Source organism: Cervus canadensis, chromosome 2 (genome assembly GCF_019320065.1).
Source record: "Cervus canadensis isolate Bull #8, Minnesota chromosome 2, ASM1932006v1, whole genome shotgun sequence".
Lineage (NCBI taxonomy): Eukaryota > Metazoa > Chordata > Mammalia > Artiodactyla > Cervidae > Cervus > Cervus canadensis.
The window spans coordinates 77,720,652-77,740,558 of record NC_057387.1 but is presented as its reverse complement, the minus strand read 5'-3'; the positions used below and the strand labels follow the sequence as shown (position 1 = coordinate 77,740,558).

The following is a 19,907-nucleotide window of genomic DNA, read 5'->3' as shown; positions in this document are numbered from 1 at the left end:
AATTACATCCCACCTATTATTTCCTAATTACATCCCTCTTATGGGTAACTCTTTAAATTCTACAGGTTTTTTTTTTTTCATTTCCACCTTAACCCAAATCTATACCTGTGCCCACAATTTGAATGTAAGTCCAGCTTTAGGTGTACTAGGTTTAGATTCACTGGGATCAAAATTCTGTTTGCTACCAGCATTACTGCTGGTGAGAATTTAAGAAAGATAAAGATATATATTATAGTTTCATATCAACAGGTAAAGAGAATAACTGTATAGAATTAGCCATATTACTCTTTAAGACCATCGTCCACTATTTTATTTAGCTTACCACATGGTAATATCCTGATTAGGATTCTCTAACTCATCAGAGAGCTTCCCTGGTAGCTAAGTAGTAAAGAAACCGCCTTCCAATGCAGGAGACACAGATTGGATCCCTGATCCAGGAAGAGCCTGTGGAGAAGGAAACAGTAATTCATTCCAGTATTCTTGCCTGGAAAATCTCATGAACAGAGGAGCCTGGTAGGCTTCGGTCCATGAGGTCACAAAGAAATCAGACATGACTTTAACAATAACAATTCATCAGAACAGAACAAGTGCATGAGTTTTAGTATACAACATTACTAACAGCAGTTACAATATTTTTTTAAAAAGTTGTTCTAGAAAAAAATAAACTATCATTTGATTTTTAACTAAGAACCAGATATGATACTTCAAAGATTCATGAAGCTACATGACTTAAGGTTCCCTTACAGGACTTTCTCTTTTTTAACATTAAACAAATATATTGCTTAATGGATTATTATAAGGCAACCACACTTGTAACCATCACCCAGGATGAACAAACAGAAGTTTGCCATCTGGTGAACAAACAGAAGTTTGCCATCTGTCTATGGCCATACCACTCTGAATGCGCCCAATCTCATCTGACTTCAGAACCTAATCAGGGTCTGACCTGGTTAGAACTTGGGATGGGAGACGTGTGTCATCTATGCCCCCAAACCCTTCTTTTGTCCCATCCTGTTCAGTTTTTTTTCTCCCTCATAAGTAACCACAATTGTGACTAACAGTAATCCATCATCCCTTACAGGACTTTTAAAACATTGGATTAAATATGATTTGAGTAGCAGAGCTGAGGCTAAGTGTGTGTATGTGTGGGGAGGAGACAAAATTAGTAAGGCAGATAAGACTCAGGGAGCCTTGATGTAATGCCAAATTCTTCCTCTAAGGTTGGGCAAATCACATAATCACACTAAGCTTCATAAAGTTGATAACAATACTGGCCTGTAAACCAGTAAGACATTTCTGAATGGATATAAAAATATCATTTGGTATACAGTGCTTCCATTTATTCCTCTCTATAATGGAGATATCATTGCCAGCTACAACTACATGAAGAGTGTTTACAGGATTATGGAATATGCTTATGAGACCCTTAGAAATCCTTTGATTAAAGGCAATGGCCATGGATTGGAAGAATCAATATTGTCAAAATGGCTATTCTACCCAAAGCAATCTATAGATTCAATGCAATCCCTATCAAGTTACCAACGGTATTTTTCACAGAACTAGACCAAAGAATTTCACAATTTGTATGGAAATACAAAAAACCTCGAATAGCCAAAGTAATCTTGAGAAAGAAGAATGGAACTGGAGGAATCAACCTGCCTGACTTCAGACTCTACTACAAAGCCACAGTCATCAAGACAGTATGGTACTGGCACAAAGACAGAAATATAGATCAATGGAACAGAATAGAAAGCCCAGAGATAAATCCACGAACCTATGGACACCTTATCTTTGACAAAGGAGGCAAGGATATACAATGGAAAAAAGACAACCCCTTTAACAAGTGGTGCTGGGAAAACTGGTCAACCACTTGTAAAAGAATGAAACTAGAACACTTTCTAACACCATACACAAAAATAAACTCAAAATGGATTAAAGATCTAAATGTAAGACCAGAAACTATAAACTCCTAGAGGAGAACATAGGCAAAACACTCTCCGACATAAATCACAGCAAGATCCTCTATGACCCACCTCCCAGAATATTGGAAATAAAAGCAAAACTAAACAAATGGGACCTATGAAACTTAAAAGCTTTTGCACTACAAAGGAAACTATAAGTAAGGTGAAAAGACAGCCCTCAGATTGGGAGAAAATAATAGCAAATGAAGAAACAGACAAAGGATTAATCTCAAAAATATACAAGCAACTCCTGCAGCTCAATTCCAGAAAAATAAATGACCCAATCAAAAAATGGGCCAAAGAACTAAACAGACATTTCTCCAAAGAAGACATACAGATGGCTAACAAACACATGAAAAGATGCTCAACATCACTCATTATTAGAGAAATGCAAATCAAAACCACAATGAGGTACCATTACACGCCAGTCAGGATGGCTGCTATCCAAAAGTCTACAAGCAATAAATGCTGGAGAGGGTGTGGAGAAAAGGGAACCCTCTACACTGTTGGTGGGAATGCAAACTAGTACAGCCGCTATGGAAACAGTGTGGAGATTTCTTAAAAAAACTGGAAATAGAACTGCCATATGACCCAGCAATCCCACTTCTGGGCATACACACTGAGGAAACCAGATCTGAAAGAGACACGTGCACCCCAATGTTCATCGCAGCACTGTTTATAATAGCCAGGACATGGAAGCAACCTAGATGCCCATCAGCAGATGAATGGATAAGGAAGCTGTGGTACATATACACCATGGAATATTACTCAGCCGTTAAAAAGAATTCATTTGAATCAGTTCTAATGAGATGGATGAAACTGGAGCCCATTATACAGAGTGAAGTAAGCCAGAAAGATAAAGAACATTACAGCATACTAACACATATATATGGAATTTAGAAAGATGGTAATGATAACCCTATATGCAAAACGGAAAAAGAGACACAGAAATACAGAACAGACTTTTGAACTCTGTGGGAGAATGTGAGGGTGGGATGTTTCAAAAGAACAGCATGTATACTATTTATGGTGAAACAGATCACCAGCCCAGGTGGGATGCATGAGACAAGTGCTCGGGCCTGGTGCACTGGGAAGACCCAGAGGAATCGGGTGGAGATGGAGGTGGGAGGGGGGATCGGGATGGGGAATACATGTAAATCTATGGCTGATTCATATCAATGTATGACAAAAAGAATAAATTAAAAAAAATAAAGGCAATGGCCAAATTCACATCCCATGTAACTCTTAAGATATAAATTAAGAAATCTAAAATGATGGATTTTTCATTCTATGTATGGGAATGAGCAAAGAAGAAATAAGAATCTTCTATCTCTTTTTTGCATTCTCCCTTTCAGTTAGGTTTATGCTCTTTTGTGTTCAATATTCACAGAAGTCATATAATGATTCACTATCACAGTATGGGTAAGTGGGACTATCACTCCAATGCACGTAGAAATATGGTTACCATGTGAAAGTAACTTAATAAATGATTAACCTTGCTATTCCTCACGATAAAACTGGCCCAAACTGTAACCAGTTATTGGGCAACATGTTTACGGTGTCAAAATCTTCTTTATCAAAAGACTGATAACGAATTGGGCTTCCCCGAATAGCTCACAGAGTAAAGAATCCGTCCGCAATGGAGGAGACACAGAAGATGCGAGTTTGATCCCTGCATTGGGAAAATCTCCTGGAGAAGAAAAATGGCAACTCGCTCCAGTATTCTTTCCTGAAAAATCCCATGGACAGAGTAGCCTGGAGGGCTACAGTCCAAAGGGTCACAGAGAGTCACATATGACTGCGTGACTAAGCACAGAACCATGTCGATTTGTATCTAAGGCAGTCGCTTATGTGGATTTGTATCTTATCAGTTCTGGAAAAATCTAAGCCATCATCTCTCCAAATACTGGTTCTCCTTGATTCTACCTTTCTGGGACTCCCTCAAGAAGACATCTTAGATTTTTCCATTCCATTTTTCATATCTCTGAACATCTATTTCTTATCATTGATCTCTATGCTACTTTTTGGGCAATTTCTTCAGGTCAATCTTCTAGTTTACAATTCTTTCTTTAATTGCGTCTAATTTACTGTTTAACCCATCCATTAGCATTGTTAAATGTTTATTTCTATTTATTTGTTTATGGCTACACTGGGTCTTCACTGATGCTCACAGACTTTCTCTAGTTGTGGCAAGAGGGCTTCTCACTGCAGTGGCTTCTCTTGTTACAGAGCAAGTTAAAAAACAATTTGATGAGTAGTTTGAGGGGTAACTTAATTTTTATATATTTTAAAGTTAAGAACATTCTTGGCTCATCTGTACCAGGAGCCTGCAGCACAGCACAGGAGCTCAGCCTGATGGTCTACGGTGACTCCAGGGGGGTGGGATGAAGTGAGGGTTGGGGGAGGCAGGAGGGAGGTGATATATGCACACACATAGCTGAGTTACATTGCTGTACAATAGAAACCAACACAATACTGTAAAACAACTATGAGAGTGAGGTTGCTAGTCATGTCCAACTCTTTGTGACGCAATGGACTGTAGCCTGCCAGGCTCCTCCGTCCACGGGATTTTCCAGGCAGAATGCTGAAGTGGGCTGCCATTTCCTTCTCCAGGGTATCTTTCCAACCCAGGGATTGAACCCAGGGTCTCCCGCACTGCAGGCAGACTAGAAAGAAGGGAATCATCTAATCCAATCAAGTCCATATAATCTAATGCTATAGACCTCAGCACTCAAAAAAGAAAAAAAATTCTAGTAACAGTTTTTGTTATCCTTAACCCAGACTTTAATACTTATTACATTTTGTCCCAGTTGCTTTACCATTCTCTATATAAACAAACACAAATACATACATAGACAATGCAAAATCTTTTTTATGATCTACTGAAAATGTTACAGACCCTATATACCTTTATGCAAAAATATTTGTGTTTTTCTAAGATCAAGAATATTCTCTTACATAATCACAGTACAATCATCAAAGTCAGGAAATTTCTTTGATTGAAATACAATTAATTTCAATAATTGGACAATAATTCAACAATTGAAATACATTGATTTCAGATATACAACAAAATGATTCAATGTATGTATATACTGTGAAATGATCATCATAGTAAGTCTAGTTAAAATCCATCATCACACACACTTATAACTTTTTTTCTTGTGATGAGAACTTTGAGGGCTACTCTCTTTAGTTAAGTCGCTCAGTCATGTCCAACTTGGGGACTCCATGGACTGCAGAACGCCAGGTTTCTCTGTCCATCACCAACCCCCAGAGCTTCAGTTCAGTTCAGTTCAGTTCAGTTGCTCAGTCATGTCCGACTCCTTGCAACCCCCAAGGATTGCAGGACAGCAGGCCTCCCAGACCGTCACCAACTCACGGAGTTTATTCAAACTCATATCCATTGATCCAGTGATGCCATCCAACTATCTCATCCTCTGTCGTCCCCTTCTCCTCCCGCCTTCAATCTTTCCCAGCATCAGGGTCTTTTCAAATGAGTCAGCTCTTTGCATCAGGTGGCCAAAGTACTGGAGTTTCAGCTTCAACATCAGTCCTTCCAATGAACATTCAGGACTGATCTCCTTTAGGATACTGGTTGGATCTCCTTGCAGTCCAAGGGACTCTCAAGAGTCTTTTCCAAAACCACAGGTCAAAAGCATCAATTCTTCGGCGCTCAGCTTTCTTTATATTCCAATTCTCACATCCATACATGACTACCAGAAAAACCATAGCCTCAACTAGACAGACCTTTGTTGGCAAAGTAATGTCTCTGCTTTTTTAATATGCTATTTAGGTTGGTCATAACTTTCCTTCCAAGGAGTAAGTGTCTTTTAATTTCTTGGCTGCAGTCACCATCTGCAGTGATTTTGGAGCCCAAAAAATAAAGTCTGTCACTGTTTCCCCATCTATTTGCCATGAAGTGATGGGACCAGATGCCATGATCTTAGTTTTCTGAATGTTCAGCTTTAAGCCAACTTTCTCACTCTCCTCTTTCACTTTCATCAAGAGGCTCTTTAGTTCTTCTTCACTTTCTGCTGTAAGGGTGGTGTCATCTGTATATCTGAGGTTATTGATATTTCTCCTGGCAAACTTGATTCCAGCTTGTGCTTCATCCAGCCCAGCGTTTCTCATGATGTACTCTGCATATAAGTTAAATAAGTAGGGTGACAATACACAGCCTTGACGTATTCCTTTTCTACTTGGAACCAGTCTGTTGTTCCATGTCCAGTTCTAACTGTTGCTTCCTGACCTGCATAGATTTCTCAAGAGGCAGGTCAGGTGGTCTGGTATTCCCATCACTTTCAGAATTTTCCAGAGTTTACTGTGATCCACACACTCAAAGGCTTAACTTTTTCACTCTCCTCTTTCACTTTCATCAAGGCTCTTTAGTTCTTCACTTTCTGCTGTAAGGATGGTGTCATCTGCATATTTGAGGTTATTGTTATTTCTCCCGGCATTCTTGATTCCAGCTTGTGCTTCATCCAGCCTGGCAGTTTACATGATGTATTCTGCATATAAGTTAAATAAGCAGGGTGACAATATGCAGCCTTGACATACTCCTTTCCCAACTTGGTACCAGTCTGTTGTTCCATATCTGTTCCTAACTGTTGCTTCTTGACCGGCATACAGATTTCTCAGGAGGCAGGTAAGGTGGTCTGGTATTCCCATCTCTTGAAGAATTTTCCACAGTCTGTTGTGATCCACACAGTCAAAGGCTTTGGTGTAGTCAATAAAGCAGAAGTAGATGTTTTTCTGGAACTCTCCTGCTTTTTTGATGATCCAACGGATGCTAGCAATCTGATCTCCAGCTCCTCTGCCTTTTCTAAATCCAGCTTGAACATCTGGAAATTGTTGGTTCACATAGCCAGGTTGAAGCCTGGCTTGGAGAATTTTGAGCATTACTTTGCTAGCATGTGAGATAAGTGCAATTGTGTGGTGTTTGAACATTTTTTGATATTGCCTTTCTTTGGGACTGGAATGAAAACTGATCTTTTCCAGTCCTGTGACAACTGCTGAGTTTTCCAAATTTGCTGCCATATTGAGTGTAGCACTTTAATAGCATCATCTCTTAGGTTCTGAAACAGCTCAACTGAAATTTCATTATCTCCTCTAGCTTTGTTTGTCGTGATGTTTCCTAAGGGCCAATCGACTTTGCATTCTAAGACCCACCTAACTACTCTCTCAGCAACTTTCAAACATATAGTATTAACTATAGTAACCACACTGTACATTACATTCCCAGCACTTGATTTATTTCATAACTAAAAGTTTGTACCTTTTGACCACCTTCCTTCAATTCTTCCTTCCCATCTCTAGTAAACACAAGTCTTACCTCTTTTTCCATGAGTTTGTTCTTTCTAAAGATTCCGAATGTAAGTGAGATTATATGGTATTAACCTTTATCTTTCTGACATCTCGTTTAGCATAAGGCCTCAAGATGCCATCCATATTGCAAGTGGCAAGATTTTCCTTTTTGTTATGGTTGAATAATATACACACACACACATATAATACATACACATATACACACACCAGATTTTCTTTATTCATTCAACCACTGGTGGATACTTGGCTATTGTAAACAATGCTGTAATAAACATGGGGGTACATGTATCTTTCTGAGTTAGTGTTTTAATTTCCTTCAGATAAACACTCAGAAATGGAGTTGCTGGATCACATAGGAGTTCTATATTTTGAGGAAACTCCTTACTGCTTTCCATAGTGGCTGCACCAATTTAGATGCCCACTAGCAATGCCCAGGTTCCCCCTTTGTCCACATTCTCACCAGCACTTGTTATCTCTTATCTTTTTGATAAGAGCCATTCTAACAGGTGTGAGGTGATATCTCATTGTGGTTTTGATTTGCATTTTGATTAGTGATGCTGAACACCTTTTCGTGTACCTGTTGCCATCTGTATGTCTTTTCCAGAAAAAATGTTTCCTCAAATCCTCTGCCCATTTTTTAATTTGACTGGTTTTCATTTTCTTTTTTTGCTATTGAGTTGTAGGAGTTCTTTGTATATTTTGGATATTAATCCCTTATCATATACATAATTTGCAAATACTTTCTCCCATTCTGCAGATTGCCTTTTCATTTTGTTGTTGAAGAAGATTTTTCTGTGCAGAAACTTTTTATTTTAATCTTGTCCCACTTATTTTTGCTGTTAATGCCTTTGCTTTCAACATCAGATCCTAAAGATCATTGCAAAGACCAATGTTATGGAGTTTATGGCCTATGTTTTTTTCAAGAGTTTTATGGTCCTAGGTATTACCTTCAAGTCTTAAATTTTGAGTTGATTCTATGTTCATGAAAAAGAATACATCAGCCAGCAATTTTCTTTTTTTTTTTAAATTTTTTAATTAGTTGGAGGCTAATTACTTCACAACATTTCAGTGGGTTTTGTCATACATTGATATGAATCAGCCATAGATTTACACGTATTCCCCATCCCGATCCCCCCTCCCACCTCCCTCTCCACCCGATTCCTCTGGGTCTTCCCAGTGCACCAGGCCCGAGCACTTGTCTCATGCATCCCACCTGGGCTGGTGATCTGTTTCACCATAGATAGTATACATGCTGTTCTTTTGAAACATCCCACCCTCACCTTCTCCCACAGAGTTCAAAAGTCTGTTCTGTATTTCTGTGTCTCTTTTTCTGTTTTGCATATAGGGTTATCGTTACCATCTTTCTAAATTCCATATATATGGGTTAGTATGCTGTAATGTTCTTTATCTTTCTGGCTTACTTCACTCTGTATAAGGGGCTCCAGTTTCATCCATCTCATTAGGACTGATTCAAATGAATTCTTTTTAACGGCTGAGTAATATTCCATGGTGTATATGTACCACAGCTTCCTTATCCATTCATCTGCTGATGGGCATCTAGGTTGCTTCCATGTCCTGGCTATTATAAACAGTGCTGCGATGAACATTGGGGTGCACGTGTCTCTTTCAGATCCAGCCAGCAATTTTCTTACAATTCTTTTTTTGTATTTTGGTTTCTGATGGGGGTGGTATCTGTTAACTAGGATTAAATGGGTTGGTATATATATATCTCTCTTTAAATCTAGTCTGATATTCTCAATCTTTTCATTGGTGTCTTTACTGTACTTAGACTTAATGGAATTATTATACAGTTGGGTCTACATTTTGCTACCTGTTTTCTGTCTCTTTTGTTTTTTCCCTCTGATCTTTCTTTGCTGCCTTCTTTTGATTAGATATTTTTAGTTTATTACTTCAATTCTTCTACGGTTTTCTGTACTTTTTGGTTATGTATTATCTTTCTATTTTTTATTAGTTACTCTGGGAACTATAATATACCTTTTTAACACATCACAGTTCATTTAGAGTTAAGACAATACAACTTAACAAAAATGTAAGAATCTTAAAGTGCTACTGTCCATTCACTCTGTCCTTTGTGTTATACTGTTAAACATATAAACATTATAAAACTCACAATAAGTGTTATAATTCTTGCTTTAAACACTTGCATCTATTTAAGAAGTTACAAGCAAAAAATACATACAGTTGACGCTTGAATAACATGGGTTTGAACTACACTAGTCTACTTATACACAGTTTTTTTTCAATAAATACACAGTCAACCCTCCATATTAATGGGTTTCACATCTGCGGTCAAGATTTTCATCCATGGTTGGTTGAATCTGAGGACAGAAAACCCTTGGATACAGAGGGCCAACTGTTTCCACTTTACTAAGCCATTTTATGTAAGGGACTTGAGCATACACAGATTTGGGTACATGTGGGGCTTCCTGGAATCAATCTTCTTTATCAAGGAATATAAAGCATATTTTAAAGTTCTCTCAGAGAAACTCATTATTTTCATGAATATGTCATCAGAATGGACCCCATAGAAATACTGTTTAAAATAGTTTCCTCCAATACTGAAAGTATTCCAACTATAACCTTAACTCAGTCTACAGCCTGGAACAGAATAAAACTGACTCTCACAGGAACAGATGGAATGTCCTTGTCTGAATTAGTATAATAATCCACATTAATTAGAAAGACTAAGCAAGTTAATACTAGGGATCTTTAAAAGGAAAAGATATAATGGGGCAGGGGAAACACTTAAAACACTTAAAAGGGGATTTTATTATTTATAGAAAGAGCTATTACAAAACTATGCTTGACTTTAAAGTGTAAGTAAGTGTTAGTCGCTCAGTCATGTCTGACTCTTTGTGATCCCATGGACTGTAGCCCGCCAGGCTCCTCTGTCCATGAAATTCTCCAGGCAAGAATACTGGAGTAGGTCGCCATCTCCTTCTCTGGTTCTCCTGTAAGGGGAAATTAGAATTGGATGCCTCAAGTCCAAGGGAGCCCCCTGGGCATGTTCATTATCAGAGTGTGCCTCTCCTTGTAAAGCGTTTCTGACTGCCAGACTGTTTGTGAGCCACTCAGGGGCCATTGCACTTTCAACCTTAACGTATCTAATGTGTACTCCAAAGATCTTTCCTTTGGGACAGAGGAAATATTCCCCATTTTCATCTGTCCCAAAGATGAAATGACTTTTAGTATTATGCAAATAATAATTTGACTTTTAGTATCATGCAAATATAAACATTGTTTGAATTTGTGTACACAAGATGAATTCTCTTTAAGCAGCAACTTAATCATTCAATTAATATTTATTGAATAACTATACTAATCCATGAGATCAATGAGTAACAATCTAAGTGTCACAGTTGGTAAAGTAGCAGAACCAAGATTCAAACCCTGGTTTGTCTTACTTCAAAGTCTTCAAATCCAAAAATAAAAAAAATTAAGGTTTCAACCTAGATGGAGAAATACTGATGCCACTAATTTTATAATGTACACAGGAGAGAAGCAAAGTTGAAAGGGATGATGATTAGCCTAACGAAATCAGGAACAGCATTTATCCAATGCATTTATTTTCCCAGTTCCAAGATAGCATCTGCCTTATATGATCAAAAAAAAGGCAGAGAAAACTATAGTTATTGAGACTGTAATTCAAGATAATTGATTCCTAAATCTTTAAAAAAACATTCTGAGTAGTATCTGACACTAAAGAATACATATGGAATGATTAATTTATGAAGCATAATGTGAAAATAAACACCCATAAACTCACCACACAACTTAAGAACTAGACCATTACCATTATGGATAGGTACATCTTTTTGTGCTTTCTCTAATCTGTCTGCTTTCCACAGAAAGGTTACCATTAAACTAAACTTTGTATTTATCATTCCTCTGTTTTTCTTCCCTAAAGAAACTTATCATAAATGTACAGAATCCTCAACTATAGTTTTTTGCTTGTTCTTTAGCTTTGTAAGTGCTTGCCTTGTGGCTCAGCTGGTAAAGAATCCACCTGCAATGCAGGAGACCTGGGTTCTATCCCTGGGTTGGGAAGATCCCCTGGAGAAGGGACAGGCTACCCACTCCAGGATTCTGGACTGGAGAATTCCATGGATTGTATAGTCCATGGGGTCGCAAAGAGTCAGACACAACTGAGCAACTTTCACTTTCAAGCTTTATAAAGATAATATGCTATATGTAATTTTCGACAAATTGGCTCTTTCATCCAGTATGTTTTTAAGATCCACCCATCCACTCTATTATTATGGGACATTACTGTTATACTTACTTTACATATAGGCCATGCATATTTCAAAATTACTTGTTATATTTTTTCCATGTCAAGGTTCAAAAAATTAGAAAGGAGATAGACCACACAATCCCATGCCAAAAATGCCAAGTTCATATCAAAAAGTTATCATCTCAACATCACTTAAAAACCATATCACTTTTACATATAACTTGCCAAGATAACTTTTTGCACGGTTATTTGTGACCCTGCAGTTTAACCACGCTGACAAGTTTGCTAACAATTATGGAGATCCTCTAACTGAAGTACTTTTGCATTATATAACCATTAATGTCATCTTAAATCACTTTGCCAAAATTAACTCAGTGAAACTGCTATATATCAACTTTACACATATATATATAAAGCTGCTACATAACTTTAAGGTCATGTATTTATTGTCAGAATTTAATTACTGCAGACTCTCAAGATAACATGTACCAGTTAATGTTATGAAAACAGGTGTCCAAAAGGTCCACATTTAACAGTTTTTAGGGGTTCCTTACTATCTACAGCAGAACAGGAGCAGAGCTTAGAAAGTATCACTACTTATTATGCAAACACACAACAGTTTCCACTGTTTCCTATTTGACAGGGAATTTGCAACATTATCCTCATAGTTTTGTATAAGTGCTAACTGGGTTCTTTTTCTAGAGCAAGAGTAAGGAGGCAAGTCTTTTTGCTTCATTCTGGGAAAGGAAAACCTCTTTAATAATCCACAACTTTTAAAGGTATAAGTGAAATGTATTTATTGCTACCTGTGTGTAGGATATCTTATTAGGTGCTAAGCTCTCTTATGTAGAAAGTAGAGATAACAGCAGTACCTACCTCCCAAGGTCTTTTTTAGGATTCATTAAAAAATGTAGGTAGACAGTTCATTGGAGGGCCTGATGTTGAAGCTGAAACTCCAATACTCTGCCTACCTGATGCGAAGAGCTGACTCATTTGAAAAGACCCTGATACTGGGAAAGATTAAGGGCAGGAGAAGGGGATGACAGAGGATGAGGTGGTTGGATGGCATCACCGACACAATGGACATGGGTTTGGGTGGACTCCAGGAGTTGGTGATGGACAGGTAGGCCTGGCGTGCTGGGGTTCATAGGGTCGCAAAGAGTCAGACACGACTGACTGACTGAACTGAAGATAGTTAATCACAGTATCCAAATCATAATTACATATTCAACAAATGTAGGTTATTATTTTTGTAAATCTTTCCACTTTCATATCAATTCCTATTTGCTTCAGATGTTCCTCCTCCCACCTTGTGTTACTTTGCATTTGGCAAATAGATGGGGAAACAATGGAAACAGTGACAGACTTTATTTTCTTGGGCTCCAAAATCACTGCAGATGGTGCCTGCAGCCATGAAATTAAAAGATGCTTGCTCCTTGGAAGAAAAGCTATGACAAACCTGAAGGGAAGTGAAGTGAAGTAAAAGTCGCTCAGTCGTGTCTGACTTTTTGCAACGCCATGGACTGCATAGTCCATGGAATTCTCCAGGCCAGAATACTGGAGTGGGTACCCTTTCCTTTTCCCGGGGATCTTCCCAACCCAGGGATCGACAGAGGTCATGGGCATTGCAGGCGGATTCTTTACCAGTTGAGCCACAAGGGAAGCCCAAGAATACTAGAGTGAGAGGCTTATCGCGTCTCCAGCAGATCTTTCCGACCCAGGAATCGAAAAGGGGTCTTCTGCACCACAGGCGGATTCTTTACCAACTGAGCTATGAGGGAAGCCCTGACAAACCCAGACAGCATATTAAAAAGCAGAGACATTTCTTTACCCACAAAGGTCCATCTAGTCAAAGCTATGGTTTTTCCAGTAGTCATATACAGATGTGACAGTTGGACTATAAAGAAAGCTGAGTGCCGAAGAGCTGATGCTGTGGAACTGTGATGTTGGAGAAAACTCTTGAGAGTCCCTTGGATTGCAAGGAGATCAAACCAGTCAATTCTAAAGGAAATCAGTCCTGAATATTCATTGGAAGGACTAATGCTGAAGCTGAAGCGCCAAGACTTTGGCCACCTGATCTGAAGAACAGACTCACTGGAAAAGACCCTGATGCTGGGAAAGATTGAAGACAGGAGAAGAGGAGGACAGAGGATGAGATGGTTGGATGGCATCACCAACTCGACAGACATGAATCTGAACAAGCTCTGGGAGTTGGTGATGGACAGGGAAGCCTGGCATGCTATAGTCCATGGGGCTGGAAAGAGTTGGACACCACTGAGCAACTGAACTGAAAATAATGGAGATAAGTTACTCTAGAAGTGCACAGGAGGAGGGTACCTAAATCAGCCTGGGGACAAGAGGCAGCCATAGAAGTTCATGTGTTATAATATTATCTCTGCAATGATCATAGCAAACACCCTCTTCCAACAACACAAGAGAAGACTCTACACATGGACATCACCAGATGGTTGATACCGAAATCAGACTGATTATATTCTTTGCAGCCAAAGATGGAGAAGCTCTATACAGTCAGCAAAAACAAGACCAGGAGCTGACTGTGGCTCAGATCATGAACTCATTGCCAAATTCAGACTTAAATTGAAGAAAGTAGGGAAAACCACTAGACCATTCAGGTATGACCTAAATCAAATCCCTTACAATTATACAGTGGAAGTGGGAAATAGATTTAAGGGACAAGATCTGACGGACATAGTGCCTGAAGAACTATGGACGGAGATTTGTGACATTGTACAGGAGATAGGGATCAAGACTATCCCCAAGAAAAAGAAATGCAAAAAAGCAAAATGGATCTCTGAGGAGGCCTTACAAAAAGCTGTGAAAAGAAGAGAAGTGAAAAACAAAAGAGAAAAGGAAAGCTATACCCATTTGAATGCAGAGTTCCAAAAAATAGCAAGGAGAGATAAGAAAGCCTTCCTCAAAGAAATAGAGGAAAACAATAGAATGGGAAAGACTAGAGATCTCATCAAAAAAATTAGAGATACCAAGGGAACATTTCAGTCAAAGATGCGCACAATAAAGGAAAGAAATGGTATGGACCGAACAGAAATGAAGATATTAAGAACAGGTGGCAAGAATACAGAGAACTGTACAAAAAAGATCTTCAAAACCCAGATCATCAGGATGGTGTGATCTCTCACCTAGAGCCAGACATCCTGGAATGTGAAGTCAAGTGGGCCTCAGGAAGCATCACTATGAACAAAACTGGTGGAGGTGATGGAATTCCAGTTGACCTATTTCAAATCCTAAAAGATGATGCTGTGAAAGTGTTGCACTCAATATGCTAGCAAATGTGGAAAACTCAGCAGTGGCCACAGGACTGGAAAAGGCCAGTTTTCCTTCCAATCCCAAAGAATGTTCAAACTACCACACAATTACACTCATCTCACATGCTAGCAAAGAAATGCTCAAAATTCTCCAAGCCCGGCTTCAACAATACGTGAACCGTGAACTTCCAGATGTTCAAGCTGGTTTTAGAAAAGGCAAAGAACCAGAGATCAAATTGCCAACATCTGCTGGACCATCGAATAAGCAAGAGAATTCCAGGAAAAACAGCTATTTCTGCCTTATTGACTATGCCAAAGGCTTTGACTGTGTGGATCACAACAAACTGTGGAAAATTCTAAAAGAGATGGGAATACCAGACCGCCTGACCTGCCTCTTGAGAAATCTGTATGCAGGCCAGGAAGCAACAGTTAGAACTGGACATGGAACAATAGACTGGTTCCAAATAGAAAAGGAATACGTCAAGCTGTATATTGTCACCCTGCTTATTTAACTTATATGCAGAATATATCATGAGAAATGCTGGGATGGATGAACCACAAGCTGGAATCAAGAATGCTGGGAGAAATATCAATAACCTCAGATATGCAGAGGACACCACCCTTATGGCAGAAAGTGACGAAAAACTAAAGAGCCTCGTGATGAAAGTGAAAGAAGAGAGTGAAAAAGTTGGCTTAAAGCTGAACATTCAGAAAACTAAGATCATGGCATCTGGTCCCATCACTTCATGGCAAATAGATGGGGAAACAGTGGAAACAGTGACAGACTTTATTTTTCTGGGCCCCAAAATCACTGCAGATAGTGACTGCAGCCAAGAAATTAAAAGACACTTACGCCTTGGAAGAAAAGTTATGACCAACCTAGACAGCATATTAAAAAGCAGAGACATTACTTTGCCAACAAAGGTCCATCTAGTCAAAGCTATGGTTTTTCTGGTAGTCATGTATGGATGTATGTGACAGTTGGACTATAAAGAAAGCTGAGCGCAGAAGAATTGATGCTTTTGACCTGTGGTGTTGGAGAAGACTATTGAAAGTCCCTTGGACTGCAAGGAGATCCAACCAGTCAATCCTAAAAGAGATCAGTCCTGAATGTTCATTGGAAGGACTCATGTTGAGGCTAAAACTCCAATACGTTGGCCCACCTGATGCGAAGAACTGACTCATCTGAAAAGAACCTGATGCTGGGAAAGATTGAAGGCAGGTGCAGAAGGGGACGACAGAGGATGAGATAGTTGGACGGCATCACCGACTGAACGGACATGAGTTTCGGTAAGCTCTGGGAGTTGCTGACAGACAGGGAAGCCTGGCGTGCTGCAAAGGGGTCGCCGAGTCGGATACGAGTGAGCGACTGAACTGAACTGATATATTATCTCCACTCCTACACCAAAGAAAAAGTTCTTTACTGAGCTTTGGAAAAAAAAAAAGTCTCTACAGGGCAATGATAAGCAAGAAATCTAAAGCCTGAAGTTAAGTGATTCGCTCAACGTTGATCAGCTCTTTTCAGAACTGGCTACGCGTCCTCTTTTGAAAGCTGAAATTTCGTTCTCTTGGGACCCGGTTCATGAGCTCTGCTACAAGTTTATAGGAACTTAACCACACTAACCTAGACATTAAGGGGCTTTATCAAATTATACGGCGTTTTGCAATGTACTCTATCCTATTCTCGGTATGTTAAACGTATTTGAAATTATTTAAGCAATACATCACTAAATATAGCCCACAGCCTATAAAATCTGCCAAAAGCCTTGGAGAATCAGAATTAAAGTGAACAAATACTACTAGATAAGTAAAACTGGAAGGAAGAGAAGCAGAGTTGTGTTGGGGAACCAAGCACCAGGAAATGTCGGAGAAAGAGACAAATTTACTCTCTGAAAAAGACAACGGAAAAGGTTACTGGGCCACAAAATATCTACTCGTCTTGCTCACAGAGGTACCCAAACACAGCAACACCCGAAGGAAGAGATACTTACGGCATTTCGACTTTCAGGAACGCACCTCCGTCGCCGGATAAAATCACTAAGTAACTCCTTCCGTAAACAGAGAACCTTCCGAGAGACACATTGAAGCCTGAAAAGCGCGGGCGAACAGACACTCGACGCTGTGCTACACTCAAAGAGGCCCGCCGGAAACACTCCCCCAGCGATAAGGGATCCCAGGGCATGCCAGTAAGATGGGGGGAGAGTCAACACATAGACAGCACCCAGCCCCTGCCAAGGCAACGCAGGACCCTCTCTCAGGATTCTGACAAGAAGGCCCCCCGAAAAAGGAGAGACAGAGCCATCTCTGTTCACTCTGAAATCAGTATCCGCAGATTTCTAGCCGGACCATTTGGGGAGGTGCTCCGTATCTTGTTTCCGGTGGCCAAGAGATGCAGTTTCCATGGTAATTAAAAGAGGGCCGAGGACTGTCCTGCTGCGGAGGACTGCGGAGGCTTTGAGGAGGATTGGCTACGCTCCCTCGTTTGTGACCAGCAGTTAGGTAGCAAGCAACTCGCTGTCTCTCTCTTTGCCCGCTCCGTTCTTCACTGTTCGGCTTCCTTTTCTCCACCTGCATCTTTTACTTCTTTGTCATACGTAAACTTGCTCCGTGTCTGTACTTAAAATGTACACACAAATGCGATTTTATTCCCAGAGTAATACAAAAAATAGAGAGATGTTGCCCGAGATCAGTCCTGAATGTATTTTACAGTGTAGGGACGGTGACGAATGACTCTGTTTTCACTTGGCCCTCTAGAAGCCTTAGGCGCTTGTTAACAGTTTATTTTTCTTGCTATTGTGTGGCTGGTTATTTATGGAGCGTTTGCTGCAATGTACTCTCTAGGCCCCTGTCTTGGTCTCGGCCTGGAGTTTTAAATGCAGGAGGTTTCCAAGCCTGAGGGGCTCAATTATATATTTACTTATGCTTCAGTTTAGTGTCATGTTACAGAAAAGGGGGTAAAAAAAAGAATTCTGGAACATTTTTTGCCGTGGAATTTCCATTTGAGGGCGTCAATTTATTTGGAAAGAGAAGTTGAGGACAATCTAAAAAAAAAAAACAAAACACGCAAAACCTTAAATTTATAAGTTGCTAGCTTCAAAATGAACGTTCATTCCCTTTCCTTATTGGAACAGATTTCTTTCACATTTGTGAAGATATGCGTGCACGCATATGTGTTTAAAAACTGTGATGCTTAATTATAGTGATACCAATTTGCAGTAACCAGACTGTGACACCACATCCCTGTGGGGTCCTTCTAAATCTGGTGTAAGATGAAAGTGTCAGGCAGGCGGTCTGTGTATTATGAATAGGGTACTTCATCCATGATAAGCGATTATTATCTTTCTTTCCCAAGTGTAAAAGACCTATATAATTCAAGAAGGTGTTAGTGATTTAGGCCTCCTGAGTTAAGAATCCAATGAGTCCTGAAGGGGACCGTACCTGTGTCGTCTTATTGTTGAACTAGAAATATTCAATTTATTAGGTTGAAATGTATTTTTAGAAGTCAAAGCTGGGTAAAATAATGTTGGAAGCTGTTAGACCACTAGCACAATTTAGTTCCTTATAGTAACTGTTGTACAAGAAACCTTTTTTCATATTAAAAAAAAAAGAAACTGTTAGCGAAATCTACATGCTTTTGCTACTTACTCTTAGCTGGGTGAAATCTCTGCCTCTCGATTTTCTTATCTGTAAAAGGTGCAGATAGTACCTGACCACTGTAGCAGGTATGTATCAAGATGTATGACAGTTCTTTAAACTCTTATGAGCAGAGGTGCTGTATAAACCCCCAAATTATTGTTATTATTAACATTATTATTGATGGTAATAGAATACAGTAAAACTGCAGGATAATTCTATACATGGGATTTTTAAAATTCAGTCATTTTAAATGTGGGGCTGCAGTATTGAGATGTTAGTGAAATGACATGGTTGATGCTGCTATGGAGATGAATGTCAACTGCCAATCACATTATATTCAAATTATCATTATGGTGGAGTTTCACTCTATAGTTTATTTAGCATTTATCTGCCTGGCACTGTTCTATGTGCTTCAAATGTGTTAGGTTAATTAATGCTCATGACAATCCTATGAAGAGTCTCAACTGACTGTCCTCTAATTTTGAGAGGATGAATGTGTGCTTTTCCTTTGCCCTATGACTCTTCTTTTGTATTTATGTTACATCTTTGTTTTAGCTTTGTTCTTTGGGTTCTCTATATTTAGAAATCAACTGCCAAAAACTTATTCTAGTTTAACATATGATAATATAACCATATGCATATTATAATGTACATCATTTTTCCACATATAAAAACCTTCATGTCTTGATTCTGCCCCCCGCCCCCCCACCACCATTTGAAAGGCAAAGTGACATTTTCATTTTAGGACTAACAGTGACTAAAACAAAATTTTAAATTATTTTTTAATAGAATGGCCATCAGTCCAGGAAGTGATGCAGCTTTCTCGGGTCAGAAATCAACGCATTCAGAGAGTCCTCGATCAAAGAAGTTTCCACTAACTGAAGAGGAGATATTTTATATGAATTGTAGAGCTGCCTACTTAACTGTTTTCAAAAGCAGTTTAGATAACATTATTTCTAAAGATCAACTTTACTTAGGTAATTTTTTTAACTAAGTAGTTTTCCTTATTTGCTGAAAGTTAATAGATCAGAAAGACTGCAATTAGAATCACATTGTTGAATCATTCCAGTTACTTGGTTCGAGTAGAATGGTAGAACTACATTATGCTATTGTGTCATTCTAATTTTATTTTTTTATTTATTTTTGTCTGTGCTGGGACTTCCTTGCTCTGCACAGGCTTTCTCTAGTTGTGATGAGAGGGAGCTACTCTCTAGTTGGAGTGTGTGGACTTATTGCAGTGGCTTCTCTTGTTGTAGAGAGTGGGCTGTAGGGTGCAGGACTTCAGTGATTGTGGTTCCTGGGCTCTGGAGCACAGGCTCAATAGTTGTGGCACATGGGTTTAGTTGCCATGTAGCATGTGGGATCTTCCTGGACCAGGAATTGAACCCATGTCTCCTGTATTGGCAGGCAGATTTTTTTTACCACTGAACCACCAAAGAAGCC

At 39.2% G+C, this 19,907-nt stretch overlaps 2 protein-coding genes across 5 annotated transcripts in view; one reads left to right on the top strand and one right to left on the bottom strand.

Moving 5' to 3' along the window:
* The window catches only part of LOC122436884 (integrin subunit beta 3 binding protein), an 87,571-nt gene extending 70,546 nt beyond the window's left edge, over positions 1-17,025 (bottom strand). For 3 of the 4 annotated variants that reach the window (XR_006268146.1, XM_043461100.1, XM_043461101.1), the window contains exon 1: positions 16,820-17,025. Coding sequence is in view for 3 of the 4 variants with exons in the window: in XM_043461100.1 (XP_043317035.1) it covers positions 16,820-17,010 (191 nt within the window). In the remaining variant the exon portion in view is untranslated. Of the gene's footprint in view, positions 1-322; positions 445-16,819 lie in introns of all 4 variants that reach the window. The other variant, XM_043461102.1, reaches the window with a different exon arrangement.
* Positions 17,026-17,040: 15 nt separating this feature from the next.
* EFCAB7 (EF-hand calcium binding domain 7) overlaps positions 17,041-19,907 on the top strand; it is a 53,353-nt gene continuing 50,486 nt past the window's right edge. Inside the window, exons 1-2 of the mRNA XM_043461096.1 lie at positions 17,041-17,327; positions 19,254-19,441. Coding sequence (XP_043317031.1) covers positions 19,255-19,441 — 187 coding nt within the window. The 5' untranslated portion in view covers positions 17,041-17,327; position 19,254. The remainder of the gene's footprint in view (positions 17,328-19,253; positions 19,442-19,907) is intronic.